The sequence below is a fragment of the Cyphomyrmex costatus genome, unplaced genomic scaffold (assembly GCF_001594065.2).
Source record: "Cyphomyrmex costatus isolate MS0001 unplaced genomic scaffold, Ccosl1.0 scaffold302, whole genome shotgun sequence".
Lineage (NCBI taxonomy): Eukaryota > Metazoa > Arthropoda > Insecta > Hymenoptera > Formicidae > Cyphomyrmex > Cyphomyrmex costatus.
The window spans coordinates 93,299-115,569 of record NW_017277148.1 but is presented as its reverse complement, the minus strand read 5'-3'; the positions used below and the strand labels follow the sequence as shown (position 1 = coordinate 115,569).

The following is a 22,271-nucleotide window of genomic DNA, read 5'->3' as shown; positions in this document are numbered from 1 at the left end:
AATCTTCTGTCCTTTGCTTTCTAAATTATAGAAAGTTAATTCAATTTTATAAGCAAATATTATATTATTACACTTCTCGAAATCTAATATAAAAATTATAAAAAACTGTCATATTAAAAATTATTATAAATAAGCAGTAATGCATGACTTTCTTGTTACAAGGAATGTTCCAATATACATGATATGTATATACTTTTCAAAATATGAAAAGTTTAGCTAATAGATAAACAGATTTTATAATTATTCATCGCGTGCTGTGCACAGACACGCAAAGCAACGAAATTCCGAAGAAAGAAAATACATGCTTAAAATGATTAACATTTTAAATCCAGAGTACTCCATCTCTATCATGCAATAACCTTACAGCAATAAGATCATCAATAAATTAATAACTAATCGAATTTGGTTCTTATTCCTGTCTTCTAAAAATTTACTTCTATCTCCAATTAGCTTTTTTCTTTCGACTAATGATCTTTTGTGTTATGTGATATATATGAAATTTGCAACACTTGGATACAAATTAGGGAATATTAGGAATTAGGGAAAAACTTTCATAATTTGTTTGCTTTCTAAAATTTATTGAAGAAAAAAATTATGCAAATTTTCTATGCAAAATTATTTAATATTACGAAAAATAATTACATGTTTCTTAAAAAAGATTCATTTAGAGAAATTAACGATATATACTTGATAGATAATTGAGATTTTTTTTTACTTTACATGTAAAAGGATGCAGATGAGAATGATAAAACGTAACATATTTTAATGCTTACAATCTTCAGCTATTAATAAATATTTATAAATATTGTAGAACACAATCTTATGTCAATATACATCACATTTTCATTCATATTATCTCATACTAGATTATCACGTCAGATTCAATTGTAACAAGTAATAGGCTCTCCTTGTAAAGTGGTACATCTAGGTGCTGCCACAAGATCAGTTCTCATTCTTCGAAATAATAAAACATGTGGCTCTGAAAAAATTTTTTAGATTGTATTGTGATAAATAATGCTAATTTTTTTTTTATAATTCATGCACACACATATTTTCCTAAATAATTTTCATTTATCAAGTTATACCTGGTCCATGCATCATATAATGAACCCATCCAGGACTCTGTTGGACTCCTAAATTTCTCCATTCAGTTTCTGTCATGAGATGAGTCTTTGGAACATGCCTAGCTATATCACCTGGTAGTATCACATGCCTGTACATAATTTTCAATTGAAATTACATAACTTAATTTACATTAAACACTTAATGATATTAACTTCAATTCAACAGTATTATATTTTTGAAAACTTAAAATAGTTTAAAGTCTTCTATATATTTTTAATTATATATACAAGAAAATCTTTTTTTTAATTGAAATCTCTGAAAAAAGAATTTCTTTTACTTAAATTTCTATATTCATATCTAATTTTACAAAAAATTAATACAATTTCAAAGAAATTAAATTGCCAAGAATGATTGTCATAAAATAAAATTTTGCATAAATAATATAATGCGACTGAAATTATAAAAAAAAATATAACTACAATAAAAGTTGATATTTAAATAATAGTAACAATTATTTTTACGACTCATTACTCAGACAACATACATGTCTAAAAACAAAACATAAATAAGACATTCTAAAGACGCTTAAAAGATATCTTTGACAAATCTTATGTTTTGATTTTGGTTTTGTTGCTGAGTACTTATTATATAGATGTATGTATACATTAAATTCACACACACGCACACACACACACACACACATATACACACACATACACAATAAAAATTCTTACCTGTATTCATATCTATCATCATTGTACTTTTCAGAATATTGAATCTGGTCTACTGGCATTCTAATTGAAATTAAAATAAGTAAAACAACAAAAATTAAACAATTTTAAAAAAACAAAAGAAATATATAAGCTAACTAATCGTAAAGTCTTTTTTAAGAAAAGAACAGTCTTTATATATATATATATATATATATATGTAATTGTTTTGTAATAAAAATCTTGTTAACTAATCATAAAAGAAATTCTATTGTTCTCTAATAATTTAATTAATATAATTTATAAGCTACTTACAATTAATATAAAAATAAGACAGTTGTTGATAAATGCAAATATAATATAATTTTTATGATTAAGTTTTATAACAATATTACTAATTCTAATGGAAGGTTTTCATATAATTAAAAAAACAAGAAATATATTATGTAATAAAAGATTGTGAGATTGTAAAATAAAATTGCATTTGTATAATTTCTTTATATGAAAAAATGGATCAATAATATCATTACATAAAAAATTCTAATATATAATTACCATAATATAAAAATCACATTTTCAATCAACATTACAATTACATTCGCGCGCACTTTTATCCAGTCGGTACAATAGATTTTCTAACCTTCAAAAACTTTATTTGAAAGATCTTGCCCAAAAATATCGCAAATAATAGCAAGATTCACGATTTTAACGACAAGGAGAAACAATTTCAATATATTTTTATTAATTACTTACATACTGTGCAACGTATTCTATTTATTTCTCAATTTAATATTTAACCACGCAACATACCTGTTGCACTCAAAGATGGGATGACATATATTTTGATATATTTTGGAACGCACATATATTTGAAACATAGAATACGAATATTTAGATACGATTTATTGCGAATTTTATGAACAATAAAAATGCATCCACTTTGAAGTTTCTCAAGAATTTTTTTTACACTCAGCATCTTCGTTTTCTTTTTCTTAAACATTAAAATAAATTATGGATTTTAAACAAAAGGATTAATTTATTTATTAATATTGAAAATATGTAAACTGATTTGCTCTCAATTACATCAGTGTTACGTTGGTTTTTTCAATAGGAGACACTTATATAAGGCCGGAATTAGACTACGCATTAAAAATTGAGATTTAAGATATATCCACACAAAGGATGTGGTCATTGCAGCTACGAATGCTTCAAAGCACTTGCCTGACCAATCGGAAAAAAGAATTTTATTAACTGGCCAATCAAAAAATGCTTCAAAGCATTTGTAGCGGCAACTCGACTGCACCCAACTTGCATAACCGCATAAACGTATGCATAATGAAAATTATCCAATCACATTTTACGTGCATCCCTATAAGGAAAATGCGATTGGATAATTATCTTTATGCATGCGTTTACTCAGCTATGCAAGTTGTGTGGATATAGCTTAAAGGCCGCAGCACAGATTCTTGCATAACGCATAATTCATAGTGCATAAGAGAATCAACCAATCAGAGTCCTTCATTTCCTCTCACTTCACGGAAGAGAAGCATTTTGATTGGTTGATTCTCTTATGCGTCATTCATTATGCGTCATGCAAGAGTGTGTGCTGCGGCCTTTCATTCATAGCCAAGCGTAACAATTCTAACCTATATTTAGGTTAAAGTTAAACATACGCGTTGACGTAGTTGATTTCATAATTTTAATATGACACAATAGTGCTGTGACTGTAATTATAAATTTTCATAATACTGTCAAGCAATTTACGAACGGACGATGGGTGTTCCAGCATTTTTTCGTTGGCTAAGCCGCAAATATCCCTCCGTAATTGTGGAGTGTATTGAGCAAAAGGTAGGTTAGATTTCTAATAAGTTTTCCTCCGTTTTACATGTTTGTCATTTTACATTTTATCCACGTTTACATCTCGTTTCATGAGATATGATTCTTGAGACAAATCGCGTAAATTTTTTGATTATGTGCCTTTGTTTTATTTTAATTGAGCTCAAGAATTAATTTTGAAACTTTCTAGATGGTTGTTTTTAGATGGTAAAATCCTTTGCTTTGATTCATAAAATTTAATACGTAGGAAATCAAAGTTTTTTTAGTAATTTTTGTGTACATTTAAATTACTTTTGCATTTTTAATGTTAAAATCTAAATGAGTGTAATATTAGACTTTTATTATTTCAAATCTTAAATTATCAATCTCAAATCATTTCAATAATATTCTAAATGTAATGTATTCTATAAAAAAGAGTAAAATTTTGATACTTTATATTTATAGTCAGTGTCTGCAGACGGGGTATGCATTCCTGTGAATTCGGCAGAGCCAAATCCAAATGGGGTAGAATTTGATAATTTGTATCTTGACATGAACGGTATAATACACCCTTGTACGCATCCTGAGGATAAGTAAGTATAAACAAAATACAAATGATTTATTGTTTTGATAAATTGCTTATGTAATCTTGTTCTTATATAAATATAGACCAGCTCCCAAGGATGAAGATGAGATGATGGAAGCTATTTTCGAGTGTATTGACAGATTGTTTCGCATTGTTAGACCAAGGAAATTACTTTATATGGCAATTGATGGTGTTGTAAGTATTTTTGCATATTAAATATAAGAAAAAGATAACCGATAGGATTATAATGTGTAATGTTTTGTTGTACAGGCACCAAGAGCAAAAATGAATCAACAAAGATCTCGACGATTTCGTGCAGCAAAAGAATCAACAGAAAAGATTAATGAAATAGAGAGGATACGTTCTGAATTAAGCCTCAAAGGAGCATCCTTGCCTCCTGAAAAACCAAAAGAAGAGCATTTTGATAGTAATTGTATTACTCCGGTTTGTAACCACAAATTATAATAATACAATATATTATATAATAACGAATAGAATATAGAATATTTATGAAAATACTTAAATTATTAATTTTGTTTATATTATTATTATTAAAAAAGTATCCATTTAATAAAAAATAGAATATATTTAAGATCTGAAACATATTTATACTTTTTAACAAATAAAATGACTTTTTATTAATAATTATTAATTTTGAAAATATACATTGGTGACTATAAAGTTATGTACTGTATTCATCAAAAGTTTTGTATTTCAGGGCACACCATTTATGGCAAGATTATCGTCATGTTTACATTATTACATTCATGATCGCTTGAATAATGATCCAGGCTGGAGAAATATTAAAGTAATATTAAGCGATGCTAATGTTCCAGGTGAAGGAGAACATAAAATAATGGATTTTATACGGCGACAAAGAGGTAAGTGTTTGTGTATTTTATTTTATATGTATAAATTATAGAATTTCACTAGAAATAACAAATTTTTTATTTTTTTTTAATGCGTTGTAGCGCAACCCGATCATGATCCTAATACGCAACATGTTTTATGTGGAGCGGATGCTGATTTAATTATGTTAGGTCTCGCTACACACGAACCTAATTTTACTATTATTCGTGAAGAATTTAAGCCAAATAAGCCAAAACCGTGCGATATATGTGGTCAGTTAGGGCATGAAATGCGTGAGTGTACAGGCGCGGAACCAAACCAAAAGCCAGAGGAGAACACATACGGATCTGAATGCCAGTTCATATTTGTGCGATTAAATGTTCTCAGAGAATATTTAGAAAGAGAATTGCATATGCCAAATCTACCATTCAAATATGATTTTGAGCGAGCTGTTGATGATTGGGTGTTTATGTGTTTCTTCGTAGGAAACGATTTTTTGCCTCATCTTCCTTCTCTGGAGATTAGAGAAGGCGCAATTGACAGACTTGTTGCTTTATATAAAAGAGCAGTATATAAAACTGGAGTATGTAATATTTTTTACAAAATAAGATTAAAAAATTAGTAATTAAAAAATTATGCTCTTATTCTGATTAAAAAATTATACTTTTTTATAATATACTTTGTATTGTTTAAAGAATTAAGTATAATTTGTACATATTTTATTATTATATTGTATACAATTATCTATATTAAATTTTTTTTTTAATTATTTCTGACTCATTAAAAAAGTTATTAATTAGATATTTTTGCATCTTTTTCTACTTGTGTATATTTATACATTTATAATTATTTAATTCGTCTTTAAATTCTGTATATTTATGAAAACGTCTATTAGATGTTAATATTATTGCTAGAGTAAATATTCGCAATAATTGTTTGCAGACAGTAATTTTTTAAATTATTTACAGGGTTTTTTGACAGATAGCGGTGACGTTAATTTAGATCGTGTACAATTGATAATGTCAGAGCTCGGAGATGCAGAAGATGAAATTTTTAAGAAGAGGCAACAAAATGAATTGGCTTTTAAACAACGTGAAAAAGACAAAAAGAAGAGAAACGAAATCATTAGTAGTTTTAAACCAACGTGGATTCCTGCAGGCCAATTTGCACCGACTGTAAGATTTTCTTTTTATTACACATTTTATATTTATGAGAAATTAAACTGATATGAATTTTATTTTGATTAATTAAAATTTTTCTATCTAAAATTTTGAAAATTAATAGCTCATCAAATGTTGCTAAGAAAAGATTTATTAAACATTTGTAGTTTCGTGAGTATGAATACAATTTTGAAGGTATATTTATAATTTTTTTATAGGCCCTTGGACAAACGGTAAAACCTATAGAGAATGCACGTTATGAAGCTTATAAAATGCGTGTGCAGGGTAGAAATTATAATACAAATGCCGCCGATAATACAAACACTAGCGTCTTGGAAAGCATGCTAAAGCCTGAGGTATTTAATTTTGTTTCTTTTAGCAATAAATATTACATATTCTTAAATACCCCTAGTTATTTTTTAATATGTATATGTAATATTTTTTCTTTATCTTAAGTTTTTAATTTTGTTACTAGAATACGGGCAACAAAGGACAGAAACGTAAAATTGATGAAATCTCATCGAATAACTCAGATGATGACCAAGCGCATGACGAGGTGCGACTTTGGGAAGACGGTTTTAAAGATCGATACTATGAATCTAAATTTGACGTATCTTCCGATAATCTCGCATTTAGGTAATAAAGAGTGAAGATAGAATAATTTTTATAAATGTTTTTATAAACGTTTTTAAATTTTATAAAAATATAAAAAAAATTTTTTTTATATCTTGCAAAATAAAGTAGAATTTATTTTGCAAAAGATGTATCCACGTGATCTCATATTAATGCTGGTCCTACTTGTTTGATTGTAGAAATAATGTCGCTTTACAATACGTACGAGGTTTATGTTGGGTTTTGCGATATTATTATCAAGGTTGTGCATCATGGCGATGGTATTTCCCATATCACTATGCGCCATTTGCAAGTGACTTTATTAATATTGGTGGTCTTTCTACAGAATTTGAAAAGGGTACTGTACCAGTAAGTGTTATATATTCTTTGTAAATTACAAGCATTTTTTTTTTATAAATATGTAATTAATGTTTTTTTTTTTATAGTTTCGTCCATTAGAGCAATTGATGGGCGTATTTCCTGCTGCTAGTAGAAAACATGTACCTGAACCATGGGCGAAATTAATGACGAATCCAGTATGTATACTTTTATCATGATTAAAAAAATGAAAGTAAAATGATATTAATCATTTTAAACAATGAAATTAAAATAATTTGATAAAATATTGTTACTGGGGGCTTTGGTTTGCTTATCGGAAATAAATAATTTAGATAAAAGAGCTTTATCTGTTTCTTCGATAAGTTTGAAGTGTTATAATGAGTATATACATTATCCCAATAAAATCTAGTTAAAATTATTGATTTCTTTGTATATATTTAGTACTTTTTTTCAAATAATATATTAGAAATAAATACAATTATTTTATAAATAAAAAGGAGAAAAAAGTGAATAAATATGATTAAATATGAATAAAATAAAATACTAAAGAATAATTATTATATATACATAATTGAATTAGAAGTTAGTAAATTACTTTTTAATAAATTACTATTTTTGTTATACAATGTTATTTATATTTTTTTTATCTATAACTTATTTATTTACAGAAATCTCAGATCATTGACTTTTACCCAGAAGATTTTAAAATTGATTTGAACGGAAAGAAATTTGCTTGGCAAGGCGTTGCTTTGCTTCCGTTTGTTGATGAAAAAAGATTATTTAAGGCTTTGGCGCCATACTACGATAGTTTAACAGAAGCAGAAAGTAAGTAATACAAACGTTTTTTTTAAAGACCTATTTCATGTAAATTTGTTTAATATTTGTATAATTATCGACCCACAAATGACACCGACGCATAGTTTGTTTGAACTCTGAAACTGATTCTACACACAATGAGTCGGAAATCTTAAGTTTTAACTAATCTTTACTTAAATAATTTTTCGCATCTATGAGTTCAGTCGTTTAATTTGATTAATAGGAAAAAGGAATAAAGTCGAATTTAGCTAGTCTTAAGAAAATTGTCGGTAATTTTAGTTGTACAAGTTAGCTGTTGGTCAATTTCATCCATTTTTACGTTAAAACTTAGGATTACCGATTACCGACTCATTGTAGAATCAGCATAAAAATTATAAATATACATAAAGTAGATAAATTAGACACGAAGATTCATCTTGACCGAATATGGCTTTTTCTATTCATTTTTAATAACGTCTCGCTGATGACAAACTAGCGTGAACTAAATTCTTGCGCCTCCTTGAAGTAGACTACAAATTCGAATTTTGAAAGTTCACGGCATTAAAGCCAGTACATTCATAGTCGGTTCTTGTCTCTGTCTTCTTATGTTTAAGAACTGTTATAAATAAGTAGTTTTAGTTAGTTTTTTAAAATATCATGGACCAATTACACAATCGTATTAGCATCTTAAAATAAGAACAGATTGTTAATATACACAATATACTGGCATAAGAAAGTGAAAATTTGAATTGTATCATTCTTTGCGTTTCTTTAATAACTTCAGCTAACTTCAGCGAGACTCAAGATCTGTTCGCATTGCTTGAAATTTTTTAAATGAGAGATAGATATATATTTACACGTTGAAAAAACGTTTTTTTTACGTTGAGAAAGAGATTCCGAGTGCAAAAAGTGGAAGCAACGCGAACAGACTTTTATCGAGATGCGAATGCGTTTCAATGCGTTTCCTGCCTAATTTTCTTACTTTTCTCAGAAAAAGAGTTGTACTTATATTTGAATATTTTTAAATTAACATGCGGAATGATATAATTGTAAATTACATATATATATAGATGCATATTTAGTATTACATTCATTTCATGTTGCATTTCCATTTTCAGAAAAGAGAAACGTTCGTGGTGACGACAGGCTGTATGTCGGAATAGAGAATAGTGGTTACCACTTTATAAAAGGTCTATACACGAATCACATAGGATTCGATAAGGAGGTCGAGATAAGCATAGACGGGATGCGAGGTACTGTGTACCTATCGGAAGACTGTGTGAGTGACGGTGGCACGTTGCCTTCACCCGTGAGAGGTTTACCCGTTAGGAACAACAAAGTATACTGGTTCGTATACATTCGTTACGCAATCTTCTTAAAACAAACTAATCTGAGGTTCTGTAATTCTTAACAAATCATTATCGTTATATTGTCATTGCACAGTTTTTTTATAATATATAATACCTGTGCAATAATAACATAACGATATCAACATCCTTGATTGTCAAGAGTTGCAGAATCCCAGTAGATATATTGATTATTAATCTAGTATATCTATTATTAATCGTTGACAATCAAAGATAGAAGAAAGTCTAGATGTATCTTTTTCTTGACTTACAGTATCAAGTTTAAGGATCCTAAGTACAGTAACAACTACATTTTCCTTGCTCGCAAACTAAAAGGAGCTCAAGAACCACCGCGCGTCTTGAAGCCGCAAGACTTTGACGCTATGAATCATAAAAACGGAGCCCAATGGGTACCACAAATTGGTTTCACCCGATCTACACAATCAGCTTCGTTAGGACAGGCAGGACATAGAATGCTTGAGTAAGTATTAATTCTTATGATCAATCATTTGTTGTTTAACTTTATTTATAAATATATTTCTTGCTGTTATCTAGAATTTGCATTTCCTTTTACTTTTTTTATTTCGAACAGAAGATGTATAAGAAATTTTTATAATAAAAATGTTTGATGTTGACAGTGGAAAATAATTTGCGATTGCATAAATTGTAATAAAAGTATCTAATAATAACACAAATTTAAGAAAATTTTAAACTATATATTTAATTTAAATCTCAGATAAATTTATGACTCTTCTCAAGTTTATTTTTGCGTAGAATAATATTTAATATATACATAAAATTTTTTATATTAAAGAAATAATTTCTTGTTTGCAATAGAATATTCTATTATATCATATTATTATGCAAATGTGCAGACATTAAATAAGACAAAATGTTTTCTTACAGTCATCATGTGAATCGTAATAACAGACAGTCAGCTACGTATGCGAATATTCCTCCGCCGACGAATTTGTATATGCAACTTCATGGTAAGTCACATCATTTTTATACACATGTCTCTCGCGCTAGAAACTACCTAATACGTTTATCAGAGATGTAGAATTATGATGTTAAAGACGCAAAAAGTAATGAAAGTAAGAAACTTTAAACGATTTTTTATCAAGGAAATTACACTAATATCAGTCTCTGATTTTATTGAAATTAGAGCAACATTATATGAGAAAAGTTTATATTGAATAATTAAGACCAGAAATTGGACAGTTTGTATGAATAAATAAATTAAATGTGAGAAGGAAATTGACGTTTCTCATATTTAGTTAAATTAAAACTCATATTAATATTAAAATTCTGAAATATGAATGAAATTGTAAAAATTAATGAACGAGTATTCTACTGTATTATTCTACTATATTAGAAGTGATTATGAAACGATTCTTTTTTTATCGTTACTTTCATCGTTAATGCCCTTCTTCCTTTAAAATAATTAAAGCGGTTCAGCGTCAATTATTTTTTTCGTGCTTATTGCACCTAAATTTCTAACTTTTGATGTAGCTAGGTGATGCACGAGACGTGTTTACGCTGAGATCGAAACGCCAAGCAAGGAAGGGATTGAATTGAAGGGTCGGGAAGGGCTCGCGTTGCGAACCCTAACGAAAGAGCGTTTCATAATCAGTCAGTCAGTGAGTCAATCGTTTTCTAACTGGGACCAGTTTCTCCTACTACTTGTTTTACCCCTTGTTCTTCTGACAATACTGAGATTAGAAGAGTCGAATAAAAGCGCTTGCACGCGACTTCTTCAGGTTTGATGGCATTGGGAGGAAATTTTCTTTCTTACCGTATCGACTCTTAGGGCGCATTTCTTATTTTGTCTTTTATTTAATTACGGTTAAAAAATTATCGTTAATAAGATTATTTACGTCGAATTATACTGTGATCGCTGCTTTTATTATTCTTTTATCACGATTGAAGAAATGGGAAACAAATTTTTCAGTTTATTTTCATTGACTAACATAAACAAATTTTTCTTCAATCCCAACGTGAAAGATGTCATCTCAAAATTATATTTAAAAAATATTGAATGATTTAAATCCAAATTATATTATACTTTATCGCTCCATGAAGAGAAGGGGGAGATGACGAATTAATCTAATGTAAAAAAATTTATTTTGTTTGTAGAAAAACAAAATTTTCTTTCTTAAAATAAATGATGCCCTAAGGAATGATCTGAATTTAAATAATATTCTATTCTTCGTAAAATTGGAGAGAAAGGAGAAGATACGACAGGTTGCCCCACGTCGTGTCACCCGTGTTACGAAGGTGGGCGGTGGTGAACCGTTGGTAGGTGGACAAACGATGAATCGGCGGCGAGTCGGAGAGTGGTTGACGTTGGCTGGCGCGGAGGGCTCGAAAGCACGAGCCGATGGGGGTGGAACGGGCTTAGGGAGTCGGAGGGATGCGAACCCTCGGCTCCTGGATTAGCTCCAAGGGTAGTTCGTCACGTAGAGCGTGACTTCGACCGTTTTGTTGTTTGGCACGTCGAGGCAACGACGGTTCCCCGGTTTCGCCCAATTATAAAACAAACGCGGCGCACTCCGTAATTATCCAATTAGCGGACGTGCCTACCGTCGTACCGCCCCCTCCTGTTCACCGCGTTCTCTTTCCCCGTCTTTGTTGCGTTCTCCGGTATGTTCGTACAAAAGCTGTTGTGATATCCGCAGGATACACGCAGAAGTCATAAAAAATGTTTTCTATAATGATTTCGATTAACCCTTTATTGCTAAGCAATTTATCTCTAAGAGATAAATTTTTGGTATTTTTTATTATAATTGTATGGTATAATATTGTGATTATATAGGAACTCTATAATGGAATTCTTTATTATATATTTTTCTATGCAATTATAAGCACAAGTATCAAAAACTTTTCTTTGAGTGTATTGACGGAATTATGAAAATATTTTAAATAACGTATAAGAGGACCTATTTTGCAAAAGAAAACGTGATAACATGCACTCTCTGATAATATGCAACTCTAAACAATTTATCCGCACAGATTTAAATAAAAGTTGACAACTTTTATTTAAATCTGAAACGAAAACGAGAGAGAAGGGAGAGACATATAACAAAGGTCTATCTGCGTTGTTTCAAATTTACAAAAAGTACAACTTAAAAGGAGATAAATATATATTCAGACGTTGAAAAGAGTGAAAGCGAAGATGCTGAATGCAAAAAGTAGATACAAGTAACGCGAATAGATCTATTAATAACATTTACTTTAATTTGAAATTATCTTTAATAAATCAACAGTGTTTGTTTCGTTGCATTCATTCTAATCCGCTGTTTTATTAAATTTACATTCCAATTGATTTTTTGCAATACCTAATTACTTTTCTAGATATTACACATTTCTCATACATTATTTCTTACAAGTTGTATCTTATTTCTGCATCATATGCCTCGGCCCTATTGTCGACTGTCTTTACGCGTGAACATAAAAACAAAACGTTATATGGGGTACGATGAGCGTGTGTGATTGATTTACTGAGGGGAGTAAATGCCACGCACAGACAGAAGCGAACCCTCGAGAGAATAAGTGTCGAGGATACGAAATGGTTTTCCTGTGAAAAACGCAAGAAGTTCACCTTTTCTCTTCCTCGCAGATACATTATTACACTTTAACAGTTTATTTATTAGCTCCGACTTAAAATTCTACAATTCTAGGATTTTAATGGACTCGGTATCATCTAAAGATTTAAGAGAAATTAATTCAGAATTAGAGCATACGAAACATCTCTAATATTGATAGTCTAAACGGAAAGAACGGTTTTGCTGAAATGTGTAAAAATTTAGCTCTAGATAATAGATGAAAAGAATCACGTCCAATCACCAAAATAATTATGTAAACAATTTTCTAGCGAGTAGCTTGAGCATCCAATGTAATTATTTTGACGATTGACTGTCTAGCTAAATTTTTATATACTTCAGCAAAACGATTCTCTTCGTTTTTTTTAGAAACACTATACACTTGTTAAAAAGCATATCTATTTATAAGGTACTGTTGTTTCAATTATTACGGAATATTGTTAATATGTATATGCATCAAGCAAAGGGAACTATCAGTAATCAAGAACAAATTAAAGGAGAAATAATTAATAAAATGAGCATTAGTGCGATTAATATTTTCCCTTTATATTTATTAGTTTCACATTGTGGCCCTATATTTGCATACTTTTAATCCTGATAAGATTTATTCCCGAATATAGAGTAACAGATTACTATTAATCGCTATACGCACCAATGCGTCTTTACGCGTATACTATACACGTAGATTCTCTATTGTATGCTTGATGTAAACGTGCTCGCGTTGTGCATTATTAACCCGGTATGCGCAATCTGACGATGTTGAAGTAGCGAAACGATGTAGGCGAGCGAATAAACAAGTAAACGGTATCTTCGCTGGGAGGGACAGGAGCTCGGCCGACGGGGGGATGGCCGCACTTTGTCCGCTCGTCCATCTCCGTGTCCGGATGACAGGTGCAGGGAGCCCTCGTTAGACAAATTAAGCAACCTTTCTGGCCTCGCGATGCTGTCGGTGTTATATCTTCGTCTACTTTCATCTCCCGTCCATTTTCTCTCTCCGCACGCACGCACGCACGCACGCACATTTATACGCACACACGTGCGCGACTGTTCGCCGGGACTGGTTTCGAGTGGACTGCAAACACTCGTGTAGCAGCAGCAGCAGCAGCAGCCAGCAGCAGCAGCCAGCAGCAACAGCAGCAGAAGCTCGAATTGTGTAGAGACTGGGCATAAGACGAGTCTCTGTACGACTACCGTGATAGAAACACCGGTGATACAGTCCATCTCGAATCAGTAAAGTTCTAGAAAATTATATCTCCTGACGTCGTTTCCCTGATTTCGAGTACATGTATTTCAAGACACACGAGAGATTGCACGCTCTTCAGTGTCATTTTAAGATCAACTATTATGATCTACCAAGCGAAATTATATTTATGTAATTGTGGATTTTTTGTTGATATTAAATTTCTCACAAAGTGACATTTTCTTTCTCTTTGTATCTATGTTTTGAAAAACAAAGAATTATTAATAGTCTCTGATTCTACTAATGGAAGATTAACTTCAATCTCGATTCAATTTACTCTTTATTTCTTTCTAATTCTGAGAACTAGAAAAAAGATAAACATAGCGAGTTAAATCGAAATTAAAGTTAATCTTACAAAATAAAAAATTAGAAGCGAAGAATACGTGCAGATTAAGAATTCATAAATACGTGTGTTTTTTTGCACCGTTGAAGCTGACGCGAAAATTAATTACAACGACGTATAGCTTCCAGTGTTAACTCATTGGAAAACGGATATACGCAAAACGCGTAAGTGCTGTACACGCGTGAAGAATTCTTAAAGAAGAGGTAGGAGAGACGCGGACTGAAAGGAGACAGGACGAAAGGTTGCGCGTCTTCTCTTCTGTCGTTTCTTTAACCATTCATTCAAACCCGCGGCCTATTCACGGTACGTTTATCTACCTGCGCATCATGGGATCCCCATTAAAGACGGGTTCCATTCACCTACGCGTGCAATGACGAACTTATCCCTCGGATCTTGGCAGGCAGTCAATGTCCACGGTTCTCTTTTGACCCTCGCTTCGAGACGATGAGAGGAACATTTGATAATCCTTGACGCCAAAAGACAGGCGGAAATTTAATCGCCATTGACTTGGTTTTTCAGAGGGAAAGAGAGGGAGAGAGAGAGAATTACGAGAATTACGCTTCACGATAGCGTTGGATTTTGCACTTCGATTACTAATAACGCACGCTTTCACGGCCAATGAAAACTTGGCTTATATTATCAAGATCTGCCAATCTCATTACCAGACATTCGTCTTACAGTTATTCTCTTCAATTCAAATACATAATTACATATATATAATATTCAACTCTTTTATGCTCATTGATATTTTCACTCTACGCGAGAATATTAATTCTAATATATTGATTAGATATATTTTTTACATTTTTATTCGCATTTCTTTCTGTCTGTGTCTACATAATATAAATTAAATTTATTAAAATTAGAAGCTAAACATTTTTTCGTGCGAATTTTCACGTTTCTACTTTTACTGAAGGTATTCAAGAATTTTCTACTTTGAATTATACAAAAGTTATTAGATACTGATAATTGAGATATTAGAAAAGGAAGATATTTTATACTTAATTTTTACACTTTTAATGTAAGGAACGCGAAATATCTCCTAAGATATTCACTTTTCTATTTTATTTTTCTATTTTCATACTAATAATACCGAAAGTAAAGAACGATAATTAAAAGAAAGAAAACATAAGAAATATATTATTTTACACTAATTCCAACGCGAAATGTGCTATTTCTTTTTTTTTTAATGTTACGCCATTTTTAACGTAAGTCTATTGTGTTTTAATATGAACGTCTTTACAACTTTCTCTGTATTTGAAATTATTGAGAGATTCTGTGTATTTGTATCAAAGACCAAAGTGGCTTAAATCATATCGAGAAGGGGGCGTATCTCGACAATCGCGTATCGGGTTATTGGTGACGATATTTGACACGATATAAATTAGTCGATGGGCGATAATATCGGAGCGGCGTGCTTCTGTGGGACATAAGGCATGAGGCTTGTTTTCCGTGGTATGGGGTTGACGGGCGTCACCGGCAGCGCCGCGGCTAATTTCCTCGGCATTGAGCCGCATTGTACTCTAAATCGGCCTTCCCGCTCTCCCCCTCCTGCAAAATCCACCCGCTGCAACCGCTCGTCGGAAACGCGAACCCTCGGTGAAATTCGTCAGAGTCCATTGAGAGCCGGGGTCAGCTATTTTGTTTGCGTGATAGCCATGTCTGTGAATGGCTTTACTAAAAACTAGCTTGCATCCGAGCGCTTGCACTGTTGATCTTCTCAACTACACGGAAAGACAGTTTTGCTGAAATTTCCAAAATTTAAACGTCGATCTGGAAATCTCTTTAGACATCCATTTAAACGTAGGTCTGAAAAATAATTTTATTGAACTATCAAAATGATTGTGTGGAATTTCCGAATATGATGAGATGCTCCAAAAAGTTTTGACATTCTGATAACTAACTTGAGCATCCTAAATAATCATTTTTTGATGGTTTAACAAACTTATTTTCAGATCTAAATCTATAGTTAAATTTTTAGATATTTCAGCAAAATTGTTTTTTCCATGCATTTCTCGCACGCAAATTATTGTTCTTCAAAAAAATGTATGAAGGTTTTTAAAAAAAGAAATTAATTGCACAAATACAATCTAAGATATAAAGTACAAAATACTTTTCGATATTTAAATTTCAATTATTTCTAATTAAAAATAATGAGATTTATTGAATAATTACAATATAAAAGTAATAGGAAATTAAAGTAACAGTAAACATAACGGCTGAATTCGTTATCATTACAGGTGGAAAGAAGTAATGAAAAGTAATTACAAAAGTAACGCGTTACTGCTCAACCTTGTACGCAACTATTTATATCCGATATAGAGATCGAAATTGAAAATTTCTTGTAAATAGATTTATTTGAAGTGAAAAGATGCCGAGAATTTTTCTTCCACTTTTTTTTTGTCACGAAAAAATGACAGTCGAATTTATATTTTTGATAACTGGTAACGAATTCCCTTCTTTGCATCAACAAGATCTTGTAGTACGGTTCGAGGATGCGTGAAGAACAGAGGGGTGAGTGAGCGACTCAGAGCGTCGAGAGGGATCTGGCCTCTTGTGAAAACTCCACCCGGTAGACAGTCTCACTAATTACGCCGCGCCTCATTAGCGTGGAAGCACTGCTGTCACTTAAGGATACGTGCGACTACTTCTATTCTGCTCTGTCAAAGATGACAGTTTTTTTTTTTGCTTAAGAGCGCGCGAGGTTCACAATGATGGGTGGCAGAAGAGCGTGTCTAAAAATATGCATAAAAATGTCCCGAAAAAGTAATTAGATTTTTATTCCGATTTCTATTTCTATTTCAACTGCCAAACTTGCGTGCGTTAAAAAATTAATACCTTATTACTTTCCTGCGCAATAAATTCTGTACATAAATCAGAGGAGAATAATATAATTTACATACATGGTAAAATTGGAAACACGACGCGACTAATTTTTTTATTAAGCAAAATGTGGAATAGTTTTTCAGAAACATCATGTAAAATTTACTTGGAGCTAAATATTTATTTTAAAATCGCAATCGCAGAAAACTATATCTAATTAATTTTTAGTAAATTATAATTCACTACTTCTTATTTGTTTTACTCTGGATTATTTAATTGAGATAATAATACTTAGCTGATGTGTATAATAAGGGACGTCGAATGCTGTTTGAATCTAACAGACTACTCCAATCGATCTTTGACGGAGTTGCTTTGATTATCAATTCCTCGCCTGACTGAACTTCGCGTCCGGCAGAAAAGACCCCCGGACTACCCCTCCATTCGGTTCCCCTGACACGTCCAATTCTCGATAAGCATGAAATTCTATTAGAGCGTCCCGATATCAGCACACGATTTCGATTTGTGTGTCGTGAGGGGTCAGTTTCCAGCGGCTAATTGAAAAAGCCTTTTATAGTTTTATCCTGTGACTACAAAGAATTCCTTTTTGAACGTTCATTTAAAACGATTCTAGTAAAGATTCTGAAATGGTACACGGAAAGAATAATTTTGCCAAAATATATAAAATTTAAAAAATCTTAAAACTATTTATTAAAATCTTTCTGAGATTCCTATGATCATCATTTTGTCAATTTTATTTAAAATATCTACTCTAGTTCTAGTTGGAATTATGTTTTAAGACTGACAATTAAATTCGATACACAGTTTGCAGGACTGAATGTATAGTGTATAACTTCACACACCCAATTATTTAAGAATTAAGGATCCTTTATTTCCTATTTGTTGTCTGAAACTTCAGCTAGATACAAATCTGAAAATAAGCTTGTTAGACTATTAAAATAATTTATGCAGGACACTCAAGCTGGTTGTTAAAATGTCGAAACTTTTTGCAATATTTCTTATGCTTGAAAGCAGTAAATCCTAAATAATTATTTTGATAGTCTAACAAAATGATTTTCAGATCTGTATCTAATTAAATTTTTAAGTACTTAAGCAAAATCGTTCTTTCCATATAATTCTTGACTTGACATTAGCTTGGAATTAACTTAAAATCTACGAGATAATTTGATTTGTATTGATGAATTTTTGAGCGACATGTGAAAAGATCAATCCATTGCTACATATATTAAACGAAATAATTTCACATAATATCTCGCTTTCGAGTAATTTAGTTTAGCCGCAATAAGGCAAAAAGCTTTGTGTCGTTCAGAAATGTCAAATTTTACGAGAAAATTTATCTAGTCCTGCCAGATCCGTCACGTCATGTGGCGTGCAATTCCTCGTCGCGTTGACTTCATTGATTTTGCTTACATGGTGTCGTCTCGAATTACATCTCTGTGACTTGACTCGAAGAAACGAATGTCTTTCATAATTGGCTGTTTACCATAGTTTACTCGAGATGAGAGGCCGCAGGTTGCAGTTTCGTGGGGGACCGAGATTGCGTTTCGTTTAGCGTTCAGATTTACTTGAATGGGCCTTTCCTCTCGCTTCTTCGCGCGTAATACCGCATAAAGGTAAATGGTCCGTATATCCGAGAGACTATGAAAGGACAACCCTGCTTCTAGATCAAGCGGTACACCTGTTCCACACCCTAATTTCCTTCTCTTTATTCTCGTGCGACCCTCGCTTCGTGATATCCCGAGAACAGGATGAACGTCGTGATACTATAATAACTATGAAGATGGATCACTATAAGAACAAATTGAATCCGACAGCAGTATTAATCGCCCTCTGTCTTAATCTAATATTTATGTTTACAACACTATGACTGCCATGTCACTCATATCTGGATGTAATATTTTTATATCAATCGTTTCTTTTCTCGAAATTATTATAGTTATCGAAATATCTAGTTATCGAAAAAGAGCAAATGTAAAATTTCTACCTACATTTCTAAAAATGTTTTTGCATGATATTGAGTGATAATTTGTCTCGAACACGTATAAGATTGTTCAGTCATTTTTTAACAGCTCTCTTGTGGGTAACAATGTTAGATTTCATTTATAAAAAATTTCTTAAATTCTACGTATATTAACAAGTGAGTTAGCAGAGAGTTCGTTGATTGTAAGAAAATCATCGCCGTCTTTTGACCCCCGCCCCTGGTAGCATCCCCTTTTTCCTTCGTGTCGTGCTCTTTCCTTTTTCGCTTTCATTCCAATTAACCTTGAAGCCACGAAGCGGCTAGGTACGACTCGCCACGGGATATATGAGGGAGAACCATCGTATAAAGGGAGCAGTCGAATGAGATTAATTCAAAAATGTCGACGAGCTCTCGCGCCCCACGATACGCGCACTCGTTTCCACAATAAAAACTCTACAGGGTACTAACCAAACGAGAGGACACTAGCTCGATATCAAATAGAAAATTTCATTTCGAGTAATAAAAAGTTTCGGTAAACGTTGATGTATATCTGAAAATGTCTCCTTCAGGGATCGTTATTAAAAGGACTTCAAATTTTGAAAGTTTAAATTGCCAGTCAAATTTTTTTTTAAATCCAATTTTATTTTTCGTAAAAGAATTTGCATATTATTAAATGTCTAATCGCCGATTTTTTAAACGTTATCCTTCGTTAAATTACGTCTTTTTTTTTAAACGTGGCATCTCTCATTTCATTTTATTGCATTCTTCCTTTTTCTCGCGGGCGGAATCTCGACTCTGTGAAGAAACGTTCTTTTTCATTTGCAGTTTCGTACAATTTCCTCGCGCTCGGTTGCCTCGAGAACCCGCTCCGTGATTTGGACACGTTTGAAATATCGGGGAACCGCAGTAGTGCTCGAAATCCAACGTTAGTATCCTCGTGGAACGTAAAGAAAAGGTGAGTCGATCCCAGGAGGGTGCGGTTTTCCACCTCATTTCCGCGCGAAGTGAGGGAACGAGGATTGTGGATAAGAATTCGGGACGTCTTTCCTTTTTTCTCCCGCTCTCTCTTCTTCAGTTTTCACCGCTCTCTCAATCTCCTCTATTGTGCCCTCCCATAGCAAACGGTGAGGATCATCCGGCGAATCGGATTTTTGTAGGCGCCGCCACATTGAGCGATTTTTTACGTATAGACTGTTTGAACAATACCGTTCCTCTTGATGGCTTCAAAATCCATTTCTCGCAATAAGAATGCACGTAGGGTGAGTCAAAAGTCGTGCGCTGCAGTAAAAAAGAATTTATTTTTAACGGTTTTGCTGAGAAAAATTTTTGGATTTGTAACTATAATTATATAATGTTTCTACGATTGTGATTGTTGCTGCTATGGTATTAATAATAATAACAGAGTTCTATCAACAAATATAGTATCATTAAAAATCCTCGAAAACGACTATAGTTATAGTATTATTATTATTATGAAAGTGGTTGTTTATATTACTATATAATTTATAGTCATTTTTTGAGACAATTACAAATAATGGAATCTTATACAAATAAGAGAACTTTTCAACAAAAGATGTATCAATATAAAAGTTGTCCTCTATCTTTGTTCAATATTTAGTGGAAAATAAAAACAGACTCTTATCTCTATATATGTGTCTCTTGTTGGAAAACTATCTTTATTTATATTTAAAACAATCACGAAATGCTTTTTTTACATGGAAAGAATAGTTTTACTGAAATATCAGAAAGTTAATTAGCTTTACACACAGAGATCTGGAAATAATTTTGTTGGATTAAAATAATTATGTAGATCGCTCAAGTTGGTTATAGAATGTTAAAACTTTTTGTAGCTCATCGTGCTTGAGTATCTTAGGTATACAATTTTATATTTTTTGATAGTCCAACAAAATTATTTTTAAATATGTATGTATCTAAATTTTCAACAAAAACATATTCTTTTTATGCACCTATTTTCCAACGGCTTTCTAATGATATTGTTTCTGAAAGAGTACCGATGTCTTTTGGTCTCCTTTACTATCGAAAGCGTGAAATACCACATAAATACACACTTGAAAAAAATTTGGGATCTATGATACCGTTGGGAATCTCGCAAATCGTATCAGGTTTCTCGAATGGCTAGGTGAAGATCTCTTCAGTTCTCGGTTCTCCGTTCGAACTTGGGTCGCTTCGACTTGTTGACCTATCGTCCCATTCCAGAAGGATCCAGTTTCGTATCTTCAAGAACTTGACTAACGATCGTGTGTGATGGGCCGCATTTTATTGGCCGAATGCGGAATCTTCGAAAGCAGATCCTCCTTTCTTTTTCTACGTTTCTGGCATTTTTATGGTGGACCGTTCTCGTACAGATATATCGAGCATTAAAAAGTCAACGTTGATAATCTTCTTTTAAAAATTGTCATGAAGAGGAAAACAAATGACTTTTTTTAAATAAAAAACGAACGTTTCGCGCGGATGAAGCCGAGATATATATCTCTGCACGCACCTACTCGTCAACTACTTTAGGCTTTTCGGAGAGAGCCCTTGATTTCGCAATCCGTATCAAAGTTTTGCGGGGTATGAAACAAGGGTGGAAGAGAAAGGAAGAGAAGAAACGAGCCACGCCTAAGTCCGTTAAAGTAAGGGGAAAAAGGACGTCCCCTGCTGTCGGTACCCCCTCGCCGTGTAGCGCTTGTAGAAGACGACGATTCCCTTTGCGAGGAATAAGTCCTGATGGGACAGAGTGGGGCATATTTACAACCCGGAAAAAGAGACGTGGAGCAAGAGGAACGAAGAGGGAACGGGGAGCCAAGAAGGGGCACGAAAAAGAGGGCGATGGGAGTGAAGCATCCTCGACAATTCTAGGATACTCCTTGCCGGTATCCTGGGGTCCTTGCTGCACAAGGACCATTCTCTTCCTCTTCCTCTTCTTCAACATGCTCGTTCCTATATACGGACGTCTTGTCTTGCTGCCTCTCTCTCTCTCTCTCTCTCTCTCTCTCTCTCTCTCT

At 32.4% G+C, this 22,271-nt stretch overlaps 2 protein-coding genes across 2 annotated transcripts in view; one reads left to right on the top strand and one right to left on the bottom strand.

The window, feature by feature from the left end:
• Positions 1-881: 881 nt before the first annotated feature.
• On the bottom strand, positions 882-2,598 carry LOC108775648 (cyclin-dependent kinases regulatory subunit). Its single transcript, XM_018542077.1, has 4 exons — positions 2,586-2,598; positions 1,800-1,859; positions 1,086-1,213; positions 882-979 (listed from the first exon to the last, which is right to left on the bottom strand). Exons 2-4 carry the CDS (start codon positions 1,856-1,858, stop codon positions 882-884), a joined length of 285 nt encoding a protein of 94 aa, XP_018397579.1. The 5' UTR covers position 1,859; positions 2,586-2,598.
• An 871-nt stretch (positions 2,599-3,469) lies between these two features.
• Rat1 (5'-3' exoribonuclease 2 Rat1) overlaps positions 3,470-22,271 on the top strand; it is a 35,359-nt gene continuing 16,557 nt past the window's right edge. Inside the window, exons 1-15 of the mRNA XM_018542054.1 lie at positions 3,470-3,623; positions 4,056-4,183; positions 4,260-4,371; positions 4,447-4,620; positions 4,895-5,057; positions 5,148-5,608; positions 5,994-6,200; positions 6,404-6,541; positions 6,661-6,821; positions 6,998-7,166; positions 7,244-7,333; positions 7,805-7,961; positions 9,050-9,278; positions 9,552-9,758; positions 10,184-10,266. Coding sequence (XP_018397556.1) covers positions 3,549-3,623; positions 4,056-4,183; positions 4,260-4,371; positions 4,447-4,620; positions 4,895-5,057; positions 5,148-5,608; positions 5,994-6,200; positions 6,404-6,541; positions 6,661-6,821; positions 6,998-7,166; positions 7,244-7,333; positions 7,805-7,961; positions 9,050-9,278; positions 9,552-9,758; positions 10,184-10,266 — 2,554 coding nt within the window. The 5' untranslated portion in view covers positions 3,470-3,548. The remainder of the gene's footprint in view (positions 3,624-4,055; positions 4,184-4,259; positions 4,372-4,446; positions 4,621-4,894; positions 5,058-5,147; positions 5,609-5,993; positions 6,201-6,403; positions 6,542-6,660; positions 6,822-6,997; positions 7,167-7,243; positions 7,334-7,804; positions 7,962-9,049; positions 9,279-9,551; positions 9,759-10,183; positions 10,267-22,271) is intronic.

Bases quoted from the DNA above. Each gene is read 5' to 3' on its own strand.
- LOC108775648 (XM_018542077.1), bottom strand. From the start codon at position 1,858: ATGCCAGTAGACCAGATTCAATATTCTGAAAAGTACAATGATGATAGA. The intron at 1,214-1,799 runs GTAAGAATTTTT...AATTATGTACAG, and splicing joins GATGATAGATATGAATACAG to GCATGTGATACTACCAGGTG. The intron at 980-1,085 runs GTATAACTTGAT...AAATTTTTTCAG, and splicing joins TTATATGATGCATGGACCAG to AGCCACATGTTTTATTATTT.